The sequence below is a fragment of the Typopeltis vanoorti genome, chromosome 22, assembly GCF_054136105.1.
Source record: "Typopeltis vanoorti isolate ZY-2024b chromosome 22, IOZ_Tvanoo_1.0, whole genome shotgun sequence".
In the NCBI taxonomy this organism is placed as follows: Eukaryota; Metazoa; Arthropoda; class Arachnida; order Uropygi; family Thelyphonidae; genus Typopeltis; species Typopeltis vanoorti.
The window spans coordinates 93,362,055-93,386,755 of record NC_143570.1 but is presented as its reverse complement, the minus strand read 5'-3'; the positions used below and the strand labels follow the sequence as shown (position 1 = coordinate 93,386,755).

Genomic DNA, 24,701 nt, shown 5'->3' with positions numbered 1-24,701 from the left:
GCACTGCGAAACTGTAGCACCCCCAATTTTTCTTGATATATAAATATATTTATTAATTTATTTATATTTGCTTATAATATTTAATTTTATCATCAACAATCCTATACAAGTCTCTTATTTTGTATAAAAAATAATAAAAACCCATCTTGTAGCACTTAGGAGGATGAGGGACACTAGCAGCACTGTGTTTACCACAGTGTCATATTGCTACGTGCACAAGCATATGCACATCACAGTGAAATGCAAGTTATTAGCGTAATGCAGCACTGCCCATCGAGCAGTTCCACTGTTGTTTATATGCAGTTTGCGCCAGTAGTAGTGTTTGCAGTGCTTATCGTCTTTACTCCATCTCTTTAAATATTTGGACATTGTAATGTCCAAAAATTGTAAATCCATTCCTTTAATTACAATTAAAGGAATGGATTTATTTTTAAGTAATTTTGAATTATACCAAACTATATAATTTTATCGATAATAAACAATATTTTTTCATGTACTTTATCTAAACATGTATACACTATACTTACAGTGTGTATGTATATTTCAAAAGTTGCAGCACCCCTATGATTTCAAGCCGCCACTGGAAGTATGACATTGTGTGTGAATAATAGACCCCCCCCCATGACCATTTTTCTGACTCCATGGAGATAATAATGAATAACAGGAAGTTAGCAAATGTTCTGGAGGCTATTCAAAAAGAAAAGCTGAGAAAATGGAGGAAAGACTACTGTAAGAGGAATCATATGATAAAGGTGACATGAAAACTAAAGATATTTTAAATATCTAGAGTAATTACTATGAAAGATTTAAACTAACCAAGCAGTAATAGATCAGTGACAGAACATATTCAAGATGAATGAAATGAAGGGCACATATCAATACTCGAGGTAGAAAATCATCAGAAACCTGAAAAGGCGGCTGCAGTATATATTATCTACTGCAGCTGCCTTTATCTGACCAGAAATGCTTGAATATGGAGTTATAAAAGTTGACAGTGGCTATACAGCATAATTCAGAAGGTCAAGTCAGAAATTGAATTCCAGCAAGAGTAGAGCTATCATCATAGTACTTATCTACAAAAGGGAAAATAAAACTGAATGTGAGAATTATTTCTCTATTTTAGTGTTCTGGAAGATTTATGCAAATGCACTTGAGATGAGGCTAAGAAAAACTGTGAGGAAAAAAAAAAAAAAATTATTACACCTTTCATGGAGTCAACAGACTCATTGTGGGAGGTTCATTCAACTGACAACATATTTATCTTATAGAATCTTAAATTCCTTAACACTCCTTGCATTAACAACACATTCTGGTAATACATTCCATTCACTGACAATTCTCTATGCAAAAAAATTTATTCCTCACATTCTTCTTCTTCACACTTTCACATAACTTCCAGGAATGACTGGTTCTTCCCCTCTCACCTTTTACTCTTTTTATAATCCCTTCTTGATTAATCTGATAAAATACTCTAACTTAAAAATCTCTATCATATCACCTTTCTTCCTCCTATCCACCAAACTCTGCAATCCATATTTCTTCAACCTCTCCATAGCCAGCATTCCAAACTCTTGATATTGTTTTAGTCACTCATCTTTGGACCCTCTCCAATGTCTCCACATCACAATGACAACATTAGGGAAAGAAAAAGTTAAATTAGTCTAAATTGGGATTGTCAGGGTCAGAATTTTACTTTATGACAAACATTCCAAAAATCATGAGAATATAACAAGGAGCTGTAGATCTACAAAAGACAATATAAGGTGTTAAGAGAAAAACTATTCAAAATGCAACAATTATGTAGCGTAAATCAAAACATACAGAGCAATATATAGCCTATACTAAAGTTGTAAATCAGCTGTTAAAATTGACTGGGTGAGAAAGACAAATGTAAAACCACGTAGGACAAGGATACATTCTCTCTGCTGTTATTTATCTGTTGCTCACCAACTATTGTGAATATTAGTAAATACATATGCTCCATTCTAACCACTAATTTCCTACTGTTCTCCACCAATCAATTATGTACATAAAAACATTATGTACATAGTGAATCACAGTGAAGAATTATGTGAGATTGGCATAAAAAAAAAAAAAAGAACTAATATAGTAAATCATAGTAGAGTATTATGTGATATGAGCACAGCAGAAATAAACATTAAAAACAGGATCCAACCTCACAGTCTAATACACAACATGTTCTGCAAATAAGTTTGCCTTTATACTACTATTACTGTGACTAAAGGTAATTCAATAATGTTAAACTGAAAGTGATACCGATGAAAGATCACCACTGAAAAAATTAAGTATGACTCAATCACACAAAAGATATGATTTTAACGATCAGCAAGAGAATGTTAACTGATCAATTAGAATTGTCAGTTCTAATTTTGACCTGCCTGATATAGATCGCAACACAGTGATCAGCATTCATTTCAGTAAAATTATGGCATCTACAACCATGTTAGGAATAATCACTTTAATTGCCCGATATTTTGACCTTCGAGAATATGGATGCCCCGTAATCTACCCACGTAACCGTTTGGTCTAAGAGTTAATTATGATTATGACTAAGTAATCTCAGATCTTAACTCTAATATAACAACACTCATGTTAAATTATGGATCAGGCCACCATTTTTGCTGTATTAAAACTATTTATATGAATTTGTTCTCTGATGATGTTATAAATAGAAATAGCTTTGATGTAGTTTTTTTTTTTTTCCCACTAGAGATCAGGCCAGTAGGATAGCAGTTGATCAAATCTTTTCACTTTAGCATACTGTTTGAAATGTAATATAGCTTTTCTTTGTGTGTGTGTGTGTGTGTGTGTGTACTCCAGACAACTTAATACAAAGCTCGAAAGTCGGGATATTAAAGTAATTATTCCTAACACGGTTGTGGTCTCCATAATTTTACTGATATGAATGTCAATAAATGCCATGACTAATACAGCATATACAATATACAAAACTGTTGTAATATTACAAAATAAAGAAAAAAAAATGCTCCTCATATACAGTTCTGACAATTTAGGTATGGTTTCATTGCACCACACTACCTCAGGAAAAGAGGTGGTGCAATGAACAACAATGGCTTACAATTATGTACATTATAAGATAAGACTCCAAAAGTTCTTAGCATTATTTAGCTCTAAAGGTAATGTAAACTAAGGAATTTTATTAATGAATATAAAAACCATTTACTACATTCATCTGAAATAATTCCCATCATAATTTGTGCTCATACATGAATAATTAGGTGGTGATTTTCATCAGAAAGTGCAAGCTTACCTTGCTTACTAAAGGTGTGAAGTACTTGGAAAAAAAGTTTCATTTGCTTTCCAATGTAGGATTATAGTTGTTTTGGAATTATGGTAGAAGCAACCAAGGACATGAAGACAGTTTATTATAATCTAGCTGCATGCCTAATTTGTCTGTTTTAGCCCACCCATAGTATTTGATGATCACAGAGCAGGCAGTGCTGTGATCAGACTGGCAGTAAGTCGACATGTGTTCAAGCTTTTGTTAAAAATAAATTTTCTACGGTGAAATTTGTTGTGCAAGATGGAACAAATATATTAATTAAAGAATTAAATAAATAAATATGTAATTAAAGAGAAAGTAACTAACTTTCTCTTTAATTACATATTTATATAAATAGTATCTAATATTAAGTAAAATATAAAAAGTTTAAGTATTGTACCGAAACTGCCATATTGCTGACCACTTAAGTCCAAAGGTCACTAAGCACAATGTCCTGTAATAGTTGCAATAAGCTGTTAAATGATGAAGAGGATGGGCCCCCACTGCTCTGGCTGCTGACAATGATTACACTATCAGTGCTCTGAGATCTCAGAAACCACATGGACAGCAAAGGGAACTGCTAAACATACTGAACAGTACCATCCACAATGCCATGAGAAAATGAAGAACAGCACAAGCAAAAGGAATGATACACAGTAAGATAAGTCGCTTCCTGCACCTAATATTACCAACTTAGATTCGTTCATACTCATGGTTAAAGACTGACTTGCTAAATATCCACACAGAACAAATTAACAAAAAATTCCAGGAATACAAACACTGTATACAGTATTATAACGACAGTGTAGAAGTGCTTGGAACTGTGTCAAACATAAAAACAAAACTAAGAGTAGCAACAGAAGTACAGGAAAACCTCAAACATGAAAATGAAGAATTGCAGAAAGAGGCAAACATTCTGAAGTGCTGAATTGAGCATATACTACAAAAAGAACTAGAGGGGATACCTCTATTTGTAGTTCTTTAATAATAGAAGATTTAATCTACACAGTGCAACTGATTGGCACAACTATCAGCATTCCAGTCACAACCATGGACATCGCCTCTGTTAATCAAGAACAAAAAAATAAAGAGAGACTGCCACCAAACAATGCTTGTTTTACCAGCAAAAGTCTGAGAGACTGCATTCTAAGTAGCAAGCAAGTATATAAGGGCTGACAACATCTATCCTAACTGACAAGCAACTCCCAACTCCAATTTATATATCTGAACAGTGAAACACCATACTTTAAAAATCTTCTATAACAGGCAAAGAAAACAAAAACAGAAAAAAACTATGTCTTTGATACTTTGAAGAAATGGACAAACAACACTTCCACAAATACCAACTTCACCAGCTTACACACAAACATAAGAAGCGTAAAGAAACACTGCTCAACATCCCTTGACAAACATAGATGTACTAATCCCAACCAAAGGTGCAATAAATGACACAGAAGCTTATGCATACAACATTAATAACTACCAGTCCTACACCTTATGTAGACCAAACAAAAGAGGAGGAGGTATTTATCAAAAAAACAGTGTGATGGAAAAACAAACTCATTTTGAATGTGCAGAAACAATTTTGGAAATTACAAATAATGACAAACATAACATACAGACACCCAGATAATTATCCACTCAGCTTTCTACATGAATTAGAAGCATGGCTAAGCTGCTGCACTAACAATATAAGTCAGTACAACATAAACCTTACCATAAACTACCCAACAAGAGAAGAAATACTCAACAATTCACTAACACAATCATTCATTGATCATATCAATATATGGGCTCCCATCAATGCATATACCTCATCAGTAATTAACACCAAAATCGCTGATCACAACTTTGTCTCAGCTTCGTTTCTATATGCAACCTCCTCCCCAATACTCAATTATAGTAAAGAGCATTGTCAACAACCCTATAAAAAATACAGACTGGAAATGCTTACTCAAAATAAATTACCCTGTATCTTTATACAAGAACTTCCAACTAATATTCACAGAAATACGAGACAAAAAAAGCAACAAAGCCTACACAAACAAGGTAACAAACAGACAATAACCCATGGATAAATGTTGCACAAACTCAAACATAAATCTAATGCATATCACAGCATTCATTAACACTGAATAACTACAGTAAGAAATTCAAAGGTTTCAATGAAGCCCTATTGGCTGGAAAGACTGGGGTTTGAATCCCATTTACAATGCACTGAACCTTTGTCAGGTCTTTTCAATTGAGGATGAGTTAGTCTCATATTTAGATGGCAGGGTTTTCCTTTACAGAAACTTTGGTTTTTCATCCCATAAAACAGGCAAACCAGCAGGACACCTGCACCCCCCCCCACATAACTGACAGCAATAATATGCTATGCAGATAGGATTAACTGTCTTATCAGAGTATTAATACTTTCAAAAGAAGCCAGAAGCCAAGTTATTCGACTGACAGGCCATTGAATCTAACGAGCAAAGGGAAAATGTGAATTAATAATAAAAAGAAACTATTTTCATAGTTTGTCTTTTCATTGCTGATGGTAATAACAGGGAAAACAATAAACAGTATTATCAATGGTGATTCTGTAGAAGAAAGAGAATTTTGCACATACTTTTAGTCATCATCATCAATTCCCTGATACGTACCCTCAAGGAGTGTTCAAGCTACTATGACAACACTACATGATTAAGTTTACATTATTAATAGTCTCCTATCATCAATTTTCCACCAAATTAGTCTATTACTTGTCAGCCCTCCAATATTATCATATCTAACATTTTGTTCTTCTAAGGCACTTCTAACTGAATCAATCCACCTAGACCTTGGTCTTTTTCCTATCATCTTGGAATCAACCTTTCCTCTCCTATTCTATTTAATCAACCATACCACCTTCGATTAGCTCTGTTCACATATTCTTGAATGCAACAATGTCAAGTTCTTTCCTAATGTCTTCATTTTTAATATGATTCTGCCATTGATGCCATCTGTTCAGGTCCCCCAATTTTTCCAAGAACCCTCATATATGTGGTCTCTAATCTTTGATCAAGTGTTTTATTTCTAACTCAACTCTCAGATCCATAAATTAAAATTGGTTTGAACACTGTCTTGTATACTGCTAATTTTGTATTTTGGCTAATTTCTCTCTTGTTCCATATACATTTATTCAACTGGCTCCCCACCACACTAGCTTTGCTTATTCTGTTGTCTATTTCCAGATTTAACTTGCCATCTTCACTAAAAGCTGCGCCTAAACAGCTGAAATATTTTACTTGTTGCATAGGCTTTCCATTCAGAAGGTAGCTGAAGTTTTCCTGCCTATTTTCATATTTTGTCTTTTTATTTCTGATTTTCACGCAAAATTTCGTACAGTTGTTTACATTCAATTTAGTTAGAGAATCCTGAAGACTGGATGTGTTTAGGAGCACATCATCATCTGCATGAAGCAAAGAATTCTAAACTTTTTCAATAGCTTCCAAAACATTTTCCCACCTTCCTGATATTTCAATTTTCTTACTGAAGTCTTTCCACAACTTTTGTTTAGCTACTTTTACACATAGCTTAGCTCTTACATTTTTCTCTGTATTCTTTTAGGACTTTGCTGATTTGCTAGGAACATTTGGTATGGTTTTTTTATTTTATTTTCAAGACCAGTGTTCAAACCAATTTTAACTTATGGATATGACAGCCACATTAGAAATAAGACACTTAGTCAAAGACTGAATATGAGAAGGCTGAGAAAAATTAACAGAGCAAAGAGATGGTATCAATAATTAAAATGAAATATATATTGATCTTTAATTGACCATGATTTATAAACATCTAATACCAACAAGTTTCGCCGATGGGGCTGTCCGGCTTCTTCAGGGCTTATAATGGTAAGAGAAAAAAAAAAAAAACCTCAAAGTGGCTAGTACAGAGAAAATGGAGTAACACTATCGTATAAATTAAACATTAAAGCAGAACACGTAATATTACACACATGGAGCGTGTTGAGCGAAATTAAATTCTGGTAGATTGAGTGATCTTATTAAGGTTTTCCATATGTCAGGCTATTACCATTCCCTGGTTTCTGTTAAGATTTTCTCCAGAATGGAGGACTACAACGGCTTCCTTGAAATTTCTACAACGAAATCTTCTTCTAGGTAAGGCATGGAGCTTCTATCCCAATCAATGGTTATGGTTAGTAATCGCGAAATGATGGGCTAGACCTGAGTTGTCTTTAACATCTCCTATATGTTCTTTTTTTTCGGATTTCGAGGCTTCTCGACGTCTGTCCTATATAGTTTAGACCACAAGCACACATGGGATGTTGTACGCTCCAGCATGTTTGAAAAAAGCATTAATGTCTTTTGGCGATCTTAAAACGTGACGGACAGTCTTGACTGGTTGGAACGCAACTCTGATGTTGAAAGGTTTAAAATGTTTTATGATCTTTTCGGATACTGTAGCATAAGGAATAACTATGGACGAACTGTATTGAGTGATGGTAGGTTGTTGTGTGTGTGTGTGTGTGTGTGGGTTCTATGAAGAATCTTGTTAATTAAATTCCTTGGATAGCCAATTTTTATTAATGTCTCTTGATATATGAGTAATTTCATCATAGAGTTCTTTTTCTTCTGAGATGATGTTCGTGGCTCTATTTCTGAGCATATGTATTATGCTGAGCTTCTGGGAAATATGGTGAGTTGATTTGAAATGAAGGTAGCATCCTGTGTGTTGGTTTGCAGTAGACTGTTAGTTTGATATGTCCATCTACTAGTTTCTTGATTATGGTATCCAAAAATGGTAATTGATTATCTTTTTCCAGTTCCAAAGTGAATTGTATTTTTTGATGAACAGAATTAATTTTGGTTAAAAAAGTCCAAAAGAGTTGTTTTTGTGTCCCTCCAAATTATGAAGACATCGTCTACATACTTCCACCACACTAAAGGTTTTGTGTCTAATTTTGAGAGGATGTCTGTTTCTAGCTTTTCCATGAACAGATCTGCACAGGGCGGCAAAAGGGGGCTGCCCACAGTTAAGCCATTTAGTTGCTCATATATCGTTTCATTCCATTTAAAATAATTAGATTTAAGGCAATGACGAAAAAGGTGAGCCATATGATAACAGCTGCTGACATATGGAAAACCTTAATAAGATCACTCACAATCTACCAGAATTTAATTTCACTCAAAACTACAGAACGTGCTCTCATAACAGTGACTAACACAACACGCTCCATGTGTGTAATGTTAAGCATTCTGTTTTAATGTTTAACTTATACGATATCGTTACTCCATTTTCTCTGTACTAGTCACTTTGAGTTTTTTTTTCTCTTAATGTTACAAGCCCTGAAGAAGCTGGACAGCCCCATTGGCAAAAATTATTGGTAATAGAAGTTTATAAATCATGGTCAATTAAAGATCAATATATATTTCATTTTAATAATATATTTGAATGACCAAATATAATCTAAACAATGAACAGATGGTGTCAATGTTAGAATTTAAAAATGAAGATAGTAGGAAGGAACATGACTGTTAGCATTCAGGAATATGTGAGCAGAGTCATTCTAAGGTGGGAGAGGAGAGATTAGCAAAAGAAGTGCTTGTTACTAGGATGGAAGGAAAAGAGCCAGAAGAAGATCAAAATCTAAGTGGATTAATGTAATCTGACAATACTGGAGTCCTGAGAGATAATAAGTTAATTTGGAAAAAAAAGAAAAGAAAAGAAAAATGTTTAGACTGAAAGGAATCCTAATGATATTATATTTTCAGATCTTATATTTCAGTCTTCTAAGGCATTTCTAACTGCATCAATCCACTTAGATCTTGATCTTCCTCTGAGTTTTTTTTTTAATCCCCCCTGCAATTTTGGAATCAAACACTTGCTTTGCCAATCTTTCCTCTCACATTGTGTTTAAGTGACAATGACACCTGAGATTAGCTATGCTTACACATTCCTGAAAGCTAACAATATCAAGTTCCTTCCTAATACATTCATTTTTAATACGATTCTACCATTGATGAGATTGTTTTCTCACCTAATTTATATATATATATATATATATATATATATATATATTTATATATATATTTTTTTTAATTTTATTTAGAATTTTTAATGTTTATGGTCTCCAGTGTTTGAAAAGTGTCTTATTAGTAACCAGTCTTCAAATCCTTAAAATTGGTTTGAACATTGTCTTATGTCCAGTTACTTTAATGTTTTGACTAATTTTTTTTTAATTCTGTATAAAGATAATTATCTTTATACAGAATGTGGTGATGGTGGTGAGTCAGCTGATTATAATCAGCTGACTCACCACCATGCTAACTTTAGTTTTATTCTGTTGTATATTTAATGTGCCATCTTCACTAAAAATTGTGCATAAACAGCTGAATTGTTTTACTTATTAAAAAATAATAATAACAGCCAGAATATAGAAAACTTCCAATGCATTCTGAAGTTTTCTATGCTTTGGCCAACTTTCATAGTTATGTCTTTTTATTGGCCCTTTTCCAGCCACATTTGCTACAGTAATTATTCAATTTAGTGAAGGAATCCTGCACTTTTCTACTGATTTATTTAGCAGTACAACATAATCTGCATAAAGTAAAGAACTAAGATTAACATATCTAATTTTGATATCAAATTTAATGCCATTTTCCTTCATAATGTGATTCATATGAATAATGAAGATGTGTGCACCCTTATATCTCTCACCCACTTTCATTTCAAATCATCTTGCACCTCCTTCAATTCTTATATAGTCTGTATCATGTCTTCTTTATACCATATAATACTACAGTTCTGACCAGCTTTTCTCTTTCCACTTTGTTATATGCCTTTTCCAGATCTACAAAACTTAAATACAGATCCTTATTATATCCATATTATCATTAAAGGTTTTTTTTTTTTTTTTTCAATTCATTATCAAAATTGTTTTGTCTGTGTTATGAATCACATTAAAAATTAACTTTTTTTTAAAAATAACAATTTGGAGTAATAATTCCTCTCTGAATGGAATTTAATTTGCTACTTAGGATCTATTAAAATTTGTTATTTTATTTCTAGTTTCAATCTATTTTAATGGCAAAATTATACCTGCATACAAGAATGACATAAAATATACTACATAATGTCTATCTACAATCACACCACTTCAGGTTTTACCTCTTTTTTATTCATTAAAATGAATTCTTCCTAATTTTCACTGGAAGGAGAAAGACTAATGAAGAGGTACTAAAGTTAATGGAAACCACAAGAGTGCTTTTGGAAGACCTCATAAAGAGAAAGTGTAAGATGGCAAGACACATTAAAAGGATCAGTAGGGAAATTTTCTCTGGAAATACTGGAGGGAAAATTACAGGGAAGATCCCCTGGTAGACTAAGAACTTCTTGGATTGATGATTTAAAGAAATGCGTCTATTACGAGATTAAAAGGATGGCAAAAGGATAACCTCCAAATTGGTGAAGATACTTAAAGAAGTCTCATTTTTTTTCATAAAGCATAGCTTATTTTTATAATACTCTTTGAAATGAGTATCAGTAATGTGCAGAAACACACTGTTTTGATGGAAATATACACTGCAAATTTTAGCTTTATTCGACTGTTTAATATAGAGGTCAAGCAATGTAGTATTAGATATTTACTTCCTCTCAAAGAAGTTTCAGGATGATTATCTACCTACATGATATGAAACAGCATACACTTTTGAGATCTTGTAGTGGTATCTGTAGTGACACTATGGATTATAGCCAGATAATAAAACCATGCCTAATCACTGAAAAAATTTAACACCGAAGTTTCAGACTCACATACTCCTGCTATGGCAGTTCCCTGAGCTCTTGCATAGTTTGAATGGATACAGTTCACACCATTTCTAGAGGTACAGCATGGCTTCACAGACATACTGTATTTATAACTTCAACTGCTGACATTCATATCAGAGATCACCCACAGAAGAATTACTGATAATTTTATTACAACAATAACAAATAGCCAGATTTTAACAGACTTATAAGTAGATATACTTTTTAGTCAAAAATGAAATATTTCTAACTAGAAAGTACATATTGTCATTGAAATTTATTTCTTATGAAATCAAAATAAGACTCAGACTGTTTTTATTTCATATATGATTAAATAATTAAACAAAAAAAAAAATTAAATTACCTCTTTCAGGTGTAAACTCAAACCGAATGTCATTTAGTTCTCGCCGTTGATTTCTACAATAAAAATAATCATTTACACGTCAATAAAAAGTTATAGAATAAAAAAAATAAATAAATCAAATGGCAATATTTTTCAAGAGTGAGTTGTTTACTATTCTGAACAATTATAAATATTTCATAACCCCCCCCAACCCCATCCTCTAAACTTTTTAATTATCTGTCCATTTCCCACATGTAAACTATCAAATATTATATACTCAGTATATCAAAATACACTTTCTTCTGTACTATAATATAACATGGTTTTTCAGTTTATTCTGGAATAGTAATAATATTTAACAAAACTTCTGCCTTTCCCTGGGTAATGATAACATTAAATTTGAATAGGCTGGAATTGTGGACATGGGAAAATGGGTGTCAGTTCAATGTAAAGTCATTCACTTTGGCATGATTAGATATCCCATGTCGTATCATATTGGTGGGATTAGGTTAGAAGAAACTGATGAGGCTAGGGATCTTGGAGTGTTAATAGATAGGAAGAGGCCATGTGGCAAAGATTGCAAATACAACTCAAAAGATAATTGCAATGCTGAAATGAATGTTATTTTGCCTCTTTACAAGGCCTTGATAAGACCTCACTTGGACTACAGTGCGAAGGTCTGGTCTCTTGGTTTCCATTGTGATTCTGATATGTTGGAGAGAGTACAAAGGAGAGTGTTAAAAATGATATCAGGATTCTGGAATACTGATTATGAAGACAGATTGAGAATTTGTAGACTGCAGACACTAGCAAACAGGAGTGATATGATGGAGACTTACAAACTTCTGAAAGGGTCATACAGGATTTCAATTGATGGAAGGTGGGGAAAGGATGAGAGGGCATCCTTAGATGCTGAGAATGAAGGCTGCCAAGAAGGGTGTGAGGGCTAGATTTTTCTCTCAGAGGGTGCGCGTGATTGGAATAGATTGCCATTGGATGTTGTGAGCGCAAGCAGTGTGAATGAATTCAAGAATAAGTATGATAGCTGGTGTGTAGTATGTGGCCTCTCTCAATGAGTCTCTGACTCCCTGGAGGTCTCTCTTAATAATAATAATAATGTGAGGAGAGGTACAAATTTTTCCTTATAAATTTTGAACTATGAACTAATCATAGTTCAAAATTTATAAGGTAAACTTTGCAAACAGAATTACATTTGATATTTTCTGTCTCATTAAGACCATTCACATATATATTGAAAACTTCATATAACTGCATTCACCCAATGTGCATCACAAGTGAGATACCCAGTGTACATGCATTAAGGCACTGGTTGTGGAAGATCTTCAAGACTGGAATGTTTCACCACCACCACCACAAGGTTTCAAATGATGAGGGGAGGGGGATAATTGATTACATTATCATCAACAAAACTGTTCTCTCTGGTTTTGGGTGTGAATTATAAACTGTTTATTATTTTATTTTTGATAACAATCCATCCATTTATTCATTGGACATCATCAGATGTTTGGTGATTGTGCCACAGAGGTCCTTGCCAGGTGATTTTGTTGTATGCTTTTCTGGAGTCTTCAACTCTCTGAAGATCAGTCACTCCACACACACCATCCACCCCACCACTTCCAGTCTATCCCTTCCTCATTTTTTCAGGAACTTTACCTTCTATTACTGCTTTGAGAAGTCCTCCTTCCAGCCTTTCAATGTGTCCAAAGTATTTCACTGTAGTTATAACCAAACTATTTAGTTCTGTTCCTCAGAAATATATATATATATATATATATATATATATATATATATATATATATATATATATATATAAATAAATAAATTAATTAATTATTACTGAAACTCGTGAAGTACTATTTCCCATAAAAGGGATAATTTCAGTTCATCATTTCTGTTTTGGTTCAGATCATATAGCAAGGTTTCGTAACTTTATATAAGTGTTACATGAGACATTACTTTTATGGAGAATTTTAATCTTGTTCCAGAGGATTCCATGTTTGGTGGAGATAGCATTTTCTGCAAATCTTGAATGTTCAGGCTCATAGCATTTAATGTAATCTAAAAGTTTAACATGACACACAAATCAGTAGATAGAGACACACTCTCGATCTACTGATTTGGCCAAAATATGACAACCTACACTGGCAAGGGATTTAAAAGTAGAAGTTTATCTTTTTACAGAGCCCAGGAAAGTAGTAGAAATCTTGTTAATAGGGCGAAAGGGCACTTGTAGACCAATAGATCTAAATAGTTTGGCTATAACTACAGTGAAACCTTTAACATAAGAAACAGTAACATAACAGACATTTCTGTATCATTGCCATGATGAGTTTCACATGACAAGGAAACTCCATAAGGATCAGTGATTTTGTTGATATTCAGTAAACCATTAGCAAGGAAGGTGGACTTGTGTGATTTATTTCCTGAGAGAGAGAGAGTAGCATTTGTAGAGCAGAGAGAGCTTAATGTACCAGTCTTAAATTTCTGAGTCAGATTTTTGACAAGTATGATGGTGGGAAAGAGCATGAATGTAAAGTCCAGTATGGATTTGTAGATCTTGTTTTTCCAGCTGAAATATCTGGAGGGTAATCATCACATAGTAAGTTGATAGTGTCAGCTAATGGAATATTGGTAAAAAGGGAAACAATATCAAAACTGACTAACAAGTCAGACTCTTTGATTTGAACATCCCTAATTTTTTCAAGAAAATGTGTCGAATTTTTGAATGATCTAAAACAGTGTTTCCCAACCTTTTTGATGTCGCGCACTCCCTGTAGCGAACGTTAATTCACCGTGGCCCTCAAAAAATCCAAAATGGAAATTTTTTATGTTTTACATATCATAAAGATGAAGTAATAAATCACAATTTTACAAAATACCAACATGTATAAGATTAATAAGACAGAAGAACTGCTGATACTAAAAAAAAAAAAAAACCCAATGAATGTAGGATTCTTGAAAGTGTGGATAATTCCGATAATGATCGGATGTCATGTATACTGAGTAAACAAAAGAAATTTCTTGGAAAACAGAGCGAAATATACACAAACCAGAGAAACACATATTTTTTGGTTTCTGGCCCATACACATGGCCAACAAATTTTACGAGATGATTTGCTGCTCCATCAAACGATATTTATTCCTGCCATTCTCTGTCTCCTCGTAAGTTTTTTTTTTTTTAATTATGTCATCATAAATTCACTTATTTATGTCTAGACTTTATAGGATCGTGCTATTTGCTCTACCCAGCAACTTATAGGACACACATATCACAAATGTTAATTATTAATTTGTTTACCATTAATGAAAGTATTTCTACTCACACTTATTCTTTCTTTTCATTTCCTATTCTAACATATCTTATGGAGGGGGAGAAGTCTGACCACACCTCCTTGTGGCTCCCCTGGCCACTTGAAGCTTTTGACCAAATTTCTCCATTTTCAAGATGACTAACGTGGCAACAGCATCCAATTTTCCAATGAAGAGTCATAGAAAGAAATCAACCAATGCTACCGCATCTGGGCTCCTGATGAGAAATATGCTACGAGGACTCATATTAACATTTTGCAACTCAATATCAATGGTACTCAGAGAAAAATGGATAAACTTAAATACATGCTTTACAAAAATAATATCCATATTGCTTGTCTGCAAGAAACAAGACTGAACAAAAATCTGAATTTCAGCATCAAAGGATACACAGTTTTTAGGAAGGATAGAGAGGAAAGAGCAGGTGGCAGACTTGCTATCCTTTTGAAGACCCCAGAAATCAAATTCAAAGAAATCATTCTAAATCAATATTTAAATAATAATAGTTCGATAGAAGCTGAAGTTGTTGAAATACACCTACCAAACCATTCTATTTCAATCACAAATGTCTACCACCCTGATAATACAAATATTGATACAGACATCATTGAAAAGCTAAGCGAAGCTCCAACTGATACAGCCATCATACTTGGTGACCTAAATGCAAAAAGCCCAATGTGGGGCTTCCCCGATTTAGACCATAGAGGTCAACAATTGGAAGACCTCTTTTGGAACTCACAACAATGAACAATGGACAGAGCACCTATCTCTCTAAAACTACAGGAACTGAATCTGCTATTAATTATAGCATTGCATCAAGTGCACATTAGAAAATTTTGGGAAATGCCATCAGTGACCACAGACCCATAATAACAACACTAAACTTCAAGATTGATCAAGAACAGCAAATCAAAAGGACATAGAACTTCAGAAAAGCTGACTGGACAAGGTTTACTGAAATCTTGGAGAGCCTCTGTCAAGATGAACCTGTCTGGAAACCTTGGCAGAAAATTACAAATCCTTACTTCATATCAATAAAGCTGCCAAAGCAACAGTACCAAGAGGCAAACGGAAAAACCTGGATACCATACTGGAAAGATCACAATACTGATTCAATGATTACAGAAAGAGACAATATCAATGAACAATTCAGAATTAATAAAACTGATGAATCCAGAAAGAAATTAATGGACATAACACACAAAATAGAGCAGGAAATTTGGAAGTGCAAACAAGAGAAATGGGCAGAGCTTTGCAGTAACCTGGACCGAAGAAAAGACAGCTAACACTGGAATATTATTAGAATCCTAGACAACAATATCAAAGAAGAGAACCAACAGAAAAAAACTTCTTCATAAATGCAGGGAAACAAGCTATTACAGATCGAGAAATTGCAAACACAGTAAAAACCCATTCAAACAACTCCAAACTTCAGTATAACACAGAGGACAAGACCTTCAATAAACTCACAAGTAAAATACTAAAACAAGCAAGAACATACCAAACTAATGACATCTTCTCTGAAGAATTTACATTAAGTGAATTAAATTCATCAATCGAGAAAACTGCACCTAATAAATCTCCTAGTAATGATCTTATCTTTGGTCACATGGTCAAACACCTTGGCAAAAACGCAAAGAACAACTTCTGGACATTCTCAATACCTCTTGACAAACAGGCAAACTTCTAAAAGAATGGAAAAAATCAGTTATTGTACCCATCCTGAAGCCTGACAAAAATACTGCAGAATGTCAAAGCTATAGACCTATCGTATTAACCAGCATACTCTGTAAAATTACTGAAAGAATCATACACTCCAGGCTCATGTACTGGCTGACAAAAAATAAGAAAATTAACTACTACCAAACTGCCTATAGAGCTCGTTATTCAACAACAGATCAATTATTCCACTACTGCCAAACAATAATAGACTCATTTCAGGAAAAACCAACAAAAAAGACAACTGCCATATTCCTTGATATGACTGCTGCTTTCGATCATGTTTGGAAACAGTACATAATTTGGAATTAGAGGAAATGCTTTAAACTGGATTGCTGATTTCATTAGAGGAAGAAAGATCAAGGTTAGAATCAATGCAGCAACATCAATAGAGCAGAGAACATGGGCAGGTGTTCCCCAGGGCTCTGTACTCAGTCCCTTACTATTCCTTTTATATGTCAATAACATTCATCCCTACCTTACAGAAGACATCAAAGTAGCTTGCTATGCAGATGATATAGCCATCTGGCACACAAGTGCTAAAATCAAAGAATCAGAGGATATTAAAATCCATGAGAGGATTTGAAAAATGGTCAGATGAACTTAAACTCAAAACCAATCCAGACAAAACAAAACTAAGCACCTTTAGTACAGACAGGAAAAAATAGACATTCCTACAATCCCAAAGTCATGATCATCAACAAGCTAATTGAAAAAGTCATCATCATCATCATCAAATTCCTGCCATGTACGCTCAAGGGGTGTACAGGATATGACAGTACTACATGAAAAAATTACATAATTACTAACTTTCTATCTACAATTTTACTCCAAATCAGTCTGTTACTTGTCAAGACTCCAACATTATCAGATCTTATATTTCTATCGTCTAAGGCACTTTGTACCGTATCAATCCACCTATATCTTGGTCTTCCTCTGGGTCGTTTTCCTGCCAACCTGGCAGAGAACACTTGTTTTGCTAATCTTTCCTCGCCCATTCTATTTAAGTGACCATACCATCTGAGATTAGCTCTGCTAATGCATTCCTGGATGCTGACAATGTCAAGTTCTTTCCTAATATCCTCATTTTTAATATGATATTGCCATTGATGCCATCTGTTCACGCCTCTAATCTTTCTCAGGACTCTCATATCTGCGGTCTCTAGTCTTTGGTCAAGTGTTTTACTTCTGACCCAGCTCTCAGATCCATAAGTTAAAATTGGTTTGAACACAGTCTTGTATACAGCTAATTTAGTGTTCCGACTAATTTCTTTCTTATTCCATATGAATTTATTCAATTGACTTCCCACCATACCAGCTTTGCTGATTCTGTTGTCTATTTCTATATTTAGTTTACCATCTTCAGAAAAAATTGTGCCTAAGTAGCTGAAATGTTTTACTTGTTCCACAGGTTCTCCATTCACAACACAGTTGACATTCTCAATGATTCTGCCTATTTTCATTGTCTTTGTCTTTTTATTGCTGACCTTCATACCATATCTATTACAACAGCTATTCAATTTAGTCAGAGAATCTTGCAGACTTGTAGCGGATTTATTTAGAAGTATAACATCATCCGCATAAAGCAAAGAGCTGACATTAACATCTCCAATTTTGATATCAGGTTCAATACCACATTCCTTCATAATGTGATCCATATAGATAATGAATAACAGAGGGGATAATGTATGTCCTTGTCTCACACCAGATTTAACATTAAACCATCTTCCTGTACTTCCTTCAATTCTAACTGCTGACTCACAACTCAAATAAAGACTAAGTATTGCTTGATATAATGCCCCATTGACACCATATAACTGCAGCGTATTGAATAGCTTCTCTCTTGGCACCTTGTCATATGCCTTTTCCAAATCGACAAAACTTAAATACAGATCTTTGTTATATTCCCATGCTTTCTCGACTATTTGTCGTAAAGTGAAGATCTGATCCTGACAGCCTCTATTTGGCCTGAATCCAGCTTGTTCTTCACCAAGCTTTTCTTCCACAATTCTTCTCAACCGTTTTTCAAGTATACTTGCATAGATCTTGCCAGGAACACTCAGTAGGGAAATACCTCTGTAATTCTCACTTTCAGTTTTATTTCCCTTTTTATATATGGGTACTATGAGAGCTCTACTCCAATCATCAGGAATTCGTCCCTCTGTCCAGGCTTTCTGAACTATGCAGTGCAGCCACTGTAAGACTCTTATACCACCATACTTCAGCATTTCTGGTCGAATATCATCTACTCCTGCTGCCTTTCCACATTTCAAGCCTTTGATGGCTTTTTCTACTTCAAGTATGGATATGTATTCCTGACTGCATGCCTGGTCAGTGTTTTTTATCACTGTGCTGTCATCACTGCTTGTTTCATTTAGCAGTTTTTCAAAGTAATTACTCCATACTTCAAGGATATCTTTTTCTCCTGTTTTCATTTCACCTTTATCATCTCTAATTCCTTTTACAGCACTCTTTCCTCCATTCCTAAGCTTCTTCAACAACCTCCAGAATATTTTGCCACCTTCTTGATATTTATTTTCTATATTCTTGCCAAAGTCCTCCCATGACTTTTGTTTAGCTAGTTTTACACACTGTTTAGCTTTCTTACATTTGTCTCTGTATTCTGTAAGAGTAAAAGCTGACTTATTTGCCAGGAACTTTTGATATGCTTTCTTCTTTTCCTTCACTGCCTCTTTAACTTCCTGTGTCCACCAGGGAGTTCTGATTTTTTTATCCTTGCACACAACCTCACCACATGCCTCTCTGGCAGAATCAATCAATATTTTCTTCAGAGTTTGCCACTGAATCTCCAAGGTTTGATTCCTGTTCTCAAACTCTTTCATTTTCTTTTCAATAATATTTCTGTATTTTAGTCTACAGTTCACATCTGAGAGCTGCTCAACTTTTATTCGCTTTAAAACTTTCTTACATTTTATTCTTTTCAATATGAAATTCAATTTTATCCTGCTCAAGACTAAATAGTGATCACTTCCAATTTCAAATCCTCTGTACACTCTGGTGTCCTGCACCAGGGAGAAAACATCACTATCAACAATAACATAGTCAATGAGACTTTTCTTATTCCTAGCCTCTTCTCTCCATGTGAATTTGTGCACATTTTTATGTTGGAACATGGTGTTAGTAATAACCAGTCCATGTCCTGAGCAGAAATCCAACAGATATTTGCCATTATTATTAGCTTTGCTCTTTTCTCCAAATTTTCCCAAAATATTTTTGTATGTCTCACAATCATTTCCTACTCTACTATTTAGATCCCCAACAAGGACCAACTTTTCCTTTTTCATTGTGTCAGTTGCTTTTTCTAAAGCCTCAAAAAATTCCTCCACTTCTACCTTAGTAGAACCTTCTGTGGGACCATAGGCACAAATAAGTCTCATTGTCCAGTTCCCCATTCTCATATTTGCCCACATTACTCTACTTGAGACTGACTGCCATTCAAGAAGATTAGCCTCGTATTTTGTGTTGAATACTATGGCTACTCCTTCTTTTCCTTGATTGTCATTGCCTGAATATAACATTTTGTATTTATTGCTCAGAAAGATCTCACCAGTTTTGGTCTTTTTGTTTCAGTCACCCCTATTATGTCGATCTGGTACTTATCTAATTCCTCAACTAGCTCCATTTCTTTGCCATTCAGGCTTCTTACGTTGATAGTACCGATCTTTAACTCTGGTGATGTTGAGTTGGGGTTTGTTTTCAGATTTGTTCCAGTAGCTGACTTTTCGCTGTTTGTCCTGGTTCCCTGGCGAAAACAACGGGGGCCTTGTTTAACCGGGCGACGCCCCAGCCGGCATGAAATTTTGTCATGTTGTACCATCATTTTTTTATTTTGGTTTAACCAATAAGAATTTCCAATAAGAATTGAAAAAGTCACAAATCCAAAATACCTTGGTATTAAGCTTGATCAAGAATTACGTTTTGCACAACACATCTCCAATACTTCCAACAGAACGCTAAAAAAATTAAATATACCGAAAAGGCTTTGTGGAACAAATTGGGGCGCAAAGCCAAAAATCATCAAAACTACTTACACTACACTAATAAGACCAATAATGGAATATGCAGCACCTATCTGGTCACCTTCGGCCTCATCGGTAAAGGAAAAATTAGACAAAATACAAGCAAAAGCATCAAAGATTATCATTGGTGCAATCTCATCCACTAACAACATCAGAGCCCAACAGGAATGTGGGCTCGACTTGCTGGAGGACAGACGAAAATTTGCCACCATAAAATTCATAAATAATATCAGAAGCTACAAAAGCGATCATATCTCCCTAAAAACTTATGAACATTGGAATCAAAAATACAGACTTCATAGATCATCAACTTTACAATATGATGACACTATCAGGAAGGAAAAGTCTTGATCAGCTAAATACCCACATAAACAAAGAACCTCTATTTTTCAGTCCTTTACCTCCAAATACCTCCATAAATCTAAACCTTACCAAACTCTGTGCAAAAAAAAGAATCAAAAGAAATGCTCAAAGAAAAAGGCCTAAATACAACCTTTCATCCTACAAGCAGGTTATTGCTATACTGATGGATTGTCAGACACCAATATGATTAATGGAGGCGCTGGTGTTCTCCTACTCCTGAAAGGTAAAAAACTTTCAACAAAAGTTGGATCTAGGAGAATTGCTTCCAATTTTACAAGCAAACTTTACGCAATAAATAAAGAACTCGAAGCCCACTTAAAATTATCATCATCTCAACAGTCTGAAGGAATTATAATTTACAGTGACTCAAGATCAGCTATGGAGGCAATCAAAAATGGCAATACCAAGCTCACAACAAGACACACATAAACTCTTGAATCAACTAGTGTTTAGGAAAAAGTTGCATTTTACAATGGATTCCTGCTCATGTAGGCATTGATTACAATGAAGCAGCTGCTAAATTAGCAAAAGAGGCCAGAGAGCTCAACCAAGAAATTCGCATAACTCTTGCTGATGCTAATGCACTAGCAAAAGCTAAACTAATTCCACTGAAATCAGTGAAACAACATCAAATTTCCGAAGTCAATGCTGACAGAAAGACTTCCACCACAATAGCAAGACTACGAACAGGACATTATAGAGGAATGAAGATCAATACAGATGATATGAGAACATATAGAAACTGCAACAACTTCCCCAATACCGAACTGACACCTACTCACATCTTTACCTGTCCAGCAAGTACAGCAGCCTTGGAAGAAATAGATCCTAATATTGAACAACAGCTCTATACAAACAAAATAATCGACATAGCCAAAGCAGTTCAAGGAGCACATGGAAACATCTAGGACTCTTCAAAGGACAAGACAACAACAACATATCTTATAAATGATGGTTCACATATTTTCATCTTCGAGTATTTCAAATATACCAACCAACTATAGCATTCTCCTTCATTGTTGTTTTCTAATAAATCTTAAAACAAACATTGTTCCCCCACTCTACGCAGAAGTATTCAAAGTTATCCTGCAATTAATTGCACTGCCAGTTAAGGTGAGTGCTAATGAGCTATGCACTCTCAAAACTTTCATACATTGATAAAACTGCAATCATATGTAGTTTTATTGATGGGATCATGGGCGTCTGCAGAGGGAGGGGGGTAAACGGGGAACTCTCCCTCTGGGGATCGAGTAAAAAATTCCACAAATTATAATCATAAAAGTGATTGAGATATGTAACCTTATGTCTTATAAGCTTATATGTAAGCTTTGTCTGTCTTAAAATTTTATTATGAGTTGGCCTGTTTCGGCCCATGGTGGGATAGCCATAGAATAAGTGTTTTATTGCAGCAATAAAACACGTGTTCCTGTTTATGGTTCATCTTTTTTTCTGATTCGTGAACAATTCGTTTACCCCATGTCTAGTGTGTCAATGCGTGAAGTGTAAATTGTAAATTTGTTTCACTATAATTAATAAAAAACACAAATTTGTTTCACAAAAGGTAAGTGTATGTAACTTAATATTATTTTACTTGTTAGTTTTATGATTTTTTTTGCTTTTAAACTGTAATAATTTAATTTAGGATTTTGGGATTAATTAATTAGTTGATTTTTAATAAAATATGACTGTAAATTTTTTTATATATGAAATTGTGCTAAAACTATTAATTCTGAATACTTTTTTTTTCTCTCCAAGAATTAAAGATCATTAAAATCGATGTAAAATGAAAATAACGTATTGTATTTATAGTTTACATCGATAATTAATTACATCAAAAAATGCTAAAAGACTTTTATTGATGTAATTATCATTTAATTAAATCAATAATAATAAAAATTTATTGATGTAATTATTTGTCTCCAAGCTTTGCCCCCCCCCCCCAGTTTTATCATAACACACATAAGATCAATATCAAATTAAATATTTGTATAATAAATTTAGTTTAATCCTTTATCCAAGTGTGAGCAAACAAAGTTTGCACCTGAAAATATCTTCAGGGGTGGGGTAAGGCAGTACAACACCGGGCAACTTGCAGCAAAGGTGGAGCAAGCCAACATCACTCCTATCTCAGTATCTCCCATAATGCAAAACATATCTCCTTGCAGATATGTATAATGTTATGCATTAAGGGAAGGGCCACTACCTAGACTAGTTTCGACCTTTATTGAGGTTTCTTCAGTGGGAGCCAGGCCAAGAGGTGGAGACACCAGGCAGAAGCAATGGCAGGTCATCCCTACCCTATAGGGGTTGCCAAACGGTGTGCCACCTTTTTATTAAATTACCCTGGATTTAGAGAAAGACGTTGAAAATTCAAGATTCTTGAATTTTCAACATCTTTCTCTAAATTTTGTGTGTAAAAATTTTTGCACATCTTAAGATATGTAAAGCACATCAAGATGGTTTTCAATCTATAGAAATTAGCAAATATGAGACTGAAATATCAGATGTGAGATACAAAAATAGTTCTTAAATCATCCCACAAGGACTCATGACTATATGACAAGTATACATTCAATGGCTAAAATATTAAAGTGAATATTCTATCTTCATAATTTATCAAAGCAAGAATTTGCTTCACTGATACTAGTTTGACATTAATTATTAAAATTCATTAATAATTTTATACTTCAAAATAAAATTGCTTACCGTATCCTTAATACTAAATTAATAACTTGGATGGTAGGGGGATCCTGAACAGGTTCAACAGGTGCCTACAATTAAGGAAATTTTCTTAAACAATTCTGAACTTGCAAATATCTAAGGTTAATGAATGTTATTAATTTTCAGAGAGAATTACAACACTATCATTAATGATAGCATACTGGAAAAATTGGCCAGCATGCCATCATTAATATCATGTATAATACAATTTTATCTTTTCATTTTGTTTTACTGTATTATATGATTGCCATTTCATATTTCTATGCACATTTATTTTCTTGCACTTTTATTGTTTTCAATATTTCACTCCATTATTAATGTTCCATACTGAATTGGTTACATACTTAACATTATGAATTGGTTATCCTGGGAGATCTCCATGAAAATATATTTTAGAAATTCAAACTATTTTTATTCTTCTCCTTTGTAATTAGCAAACACATTGTCAGTAGAACAGATAATTTCTTAAACAAGTCTGACCAATTAAACAACATATCTGATACGTAATGGAACACAAAGTCCAAACAATCCTCTAAAACCAAATTTTTATCCTGAAAGGAACTAGGAAGAACTATTTTAGGCCTTAACATTTGGAAACGAGTAGAGAGCTGGTCTCCACCCTTCATCATTATCGGCAATTTTCATTTCTATCAGTGATTTTTAGACATGAGGAAGTGATGAGAATAAGAAGATAACTACTTTTATTTTGCATTTCTAACCCTAAAACAATACATGTTAATGTGTGAAATCATGTAAAATTTATTTTTCTGACTAGTCAGGCTATAAACTTAAGTTTCTGGAATAGGAAAATGACAAATGACAAAAAAGGCCTAAAAAATCACAAACACAAAAGACAATTTGAGAGGAAATTGTTGATTTAGTTAATAATATAAACTTAATCGTATAGCCCTATTACAGTACCTTATGGGTATATTTGGAATTTGATGGAATTTCCCAAACTTTATTTTGGAGAGTTTTTCGATGAAACATGCAATTTTTCTACATTCATTACAATAAGTCTACATCATATTATTTATTGCAATGTGTTTAATAAGCTCACTGCATAAATTAATATCAAATCACCATTATT

General features: G+C 34.0%; 1 protein-coding gene across 3 annotated transcripts in view; it reads right to left on the bottom strand.

Moving 5' to 3' along the window:
* Nucleotides 1-24,701, bottom strand: part of fray (oxidative stress responsive kinase frayed) — a 570,703-nt gene that overhangs the window by 38,990 nt on the left and 507,012 nt on the right. For all 3 annotated transcript variants that reach the window (XM_090411795.1, XM_090411792.1, XM_090411793.1), the window contains exons 14-15: nt 23,597-23,661; nt 11,460-11,512 (exon numbers count right to left, since the gene is read on the bottom strand). In XM_090411795.1, the coding sequence (XP_090267921.1) occupies nt 11,460-11,512; nt 23,597-23,661 (118 nt within the window). The remainder of the gene's footprint in view (nt 1-11,459; nt 11,513-23,596; nt 23,662-24,701) is intronic.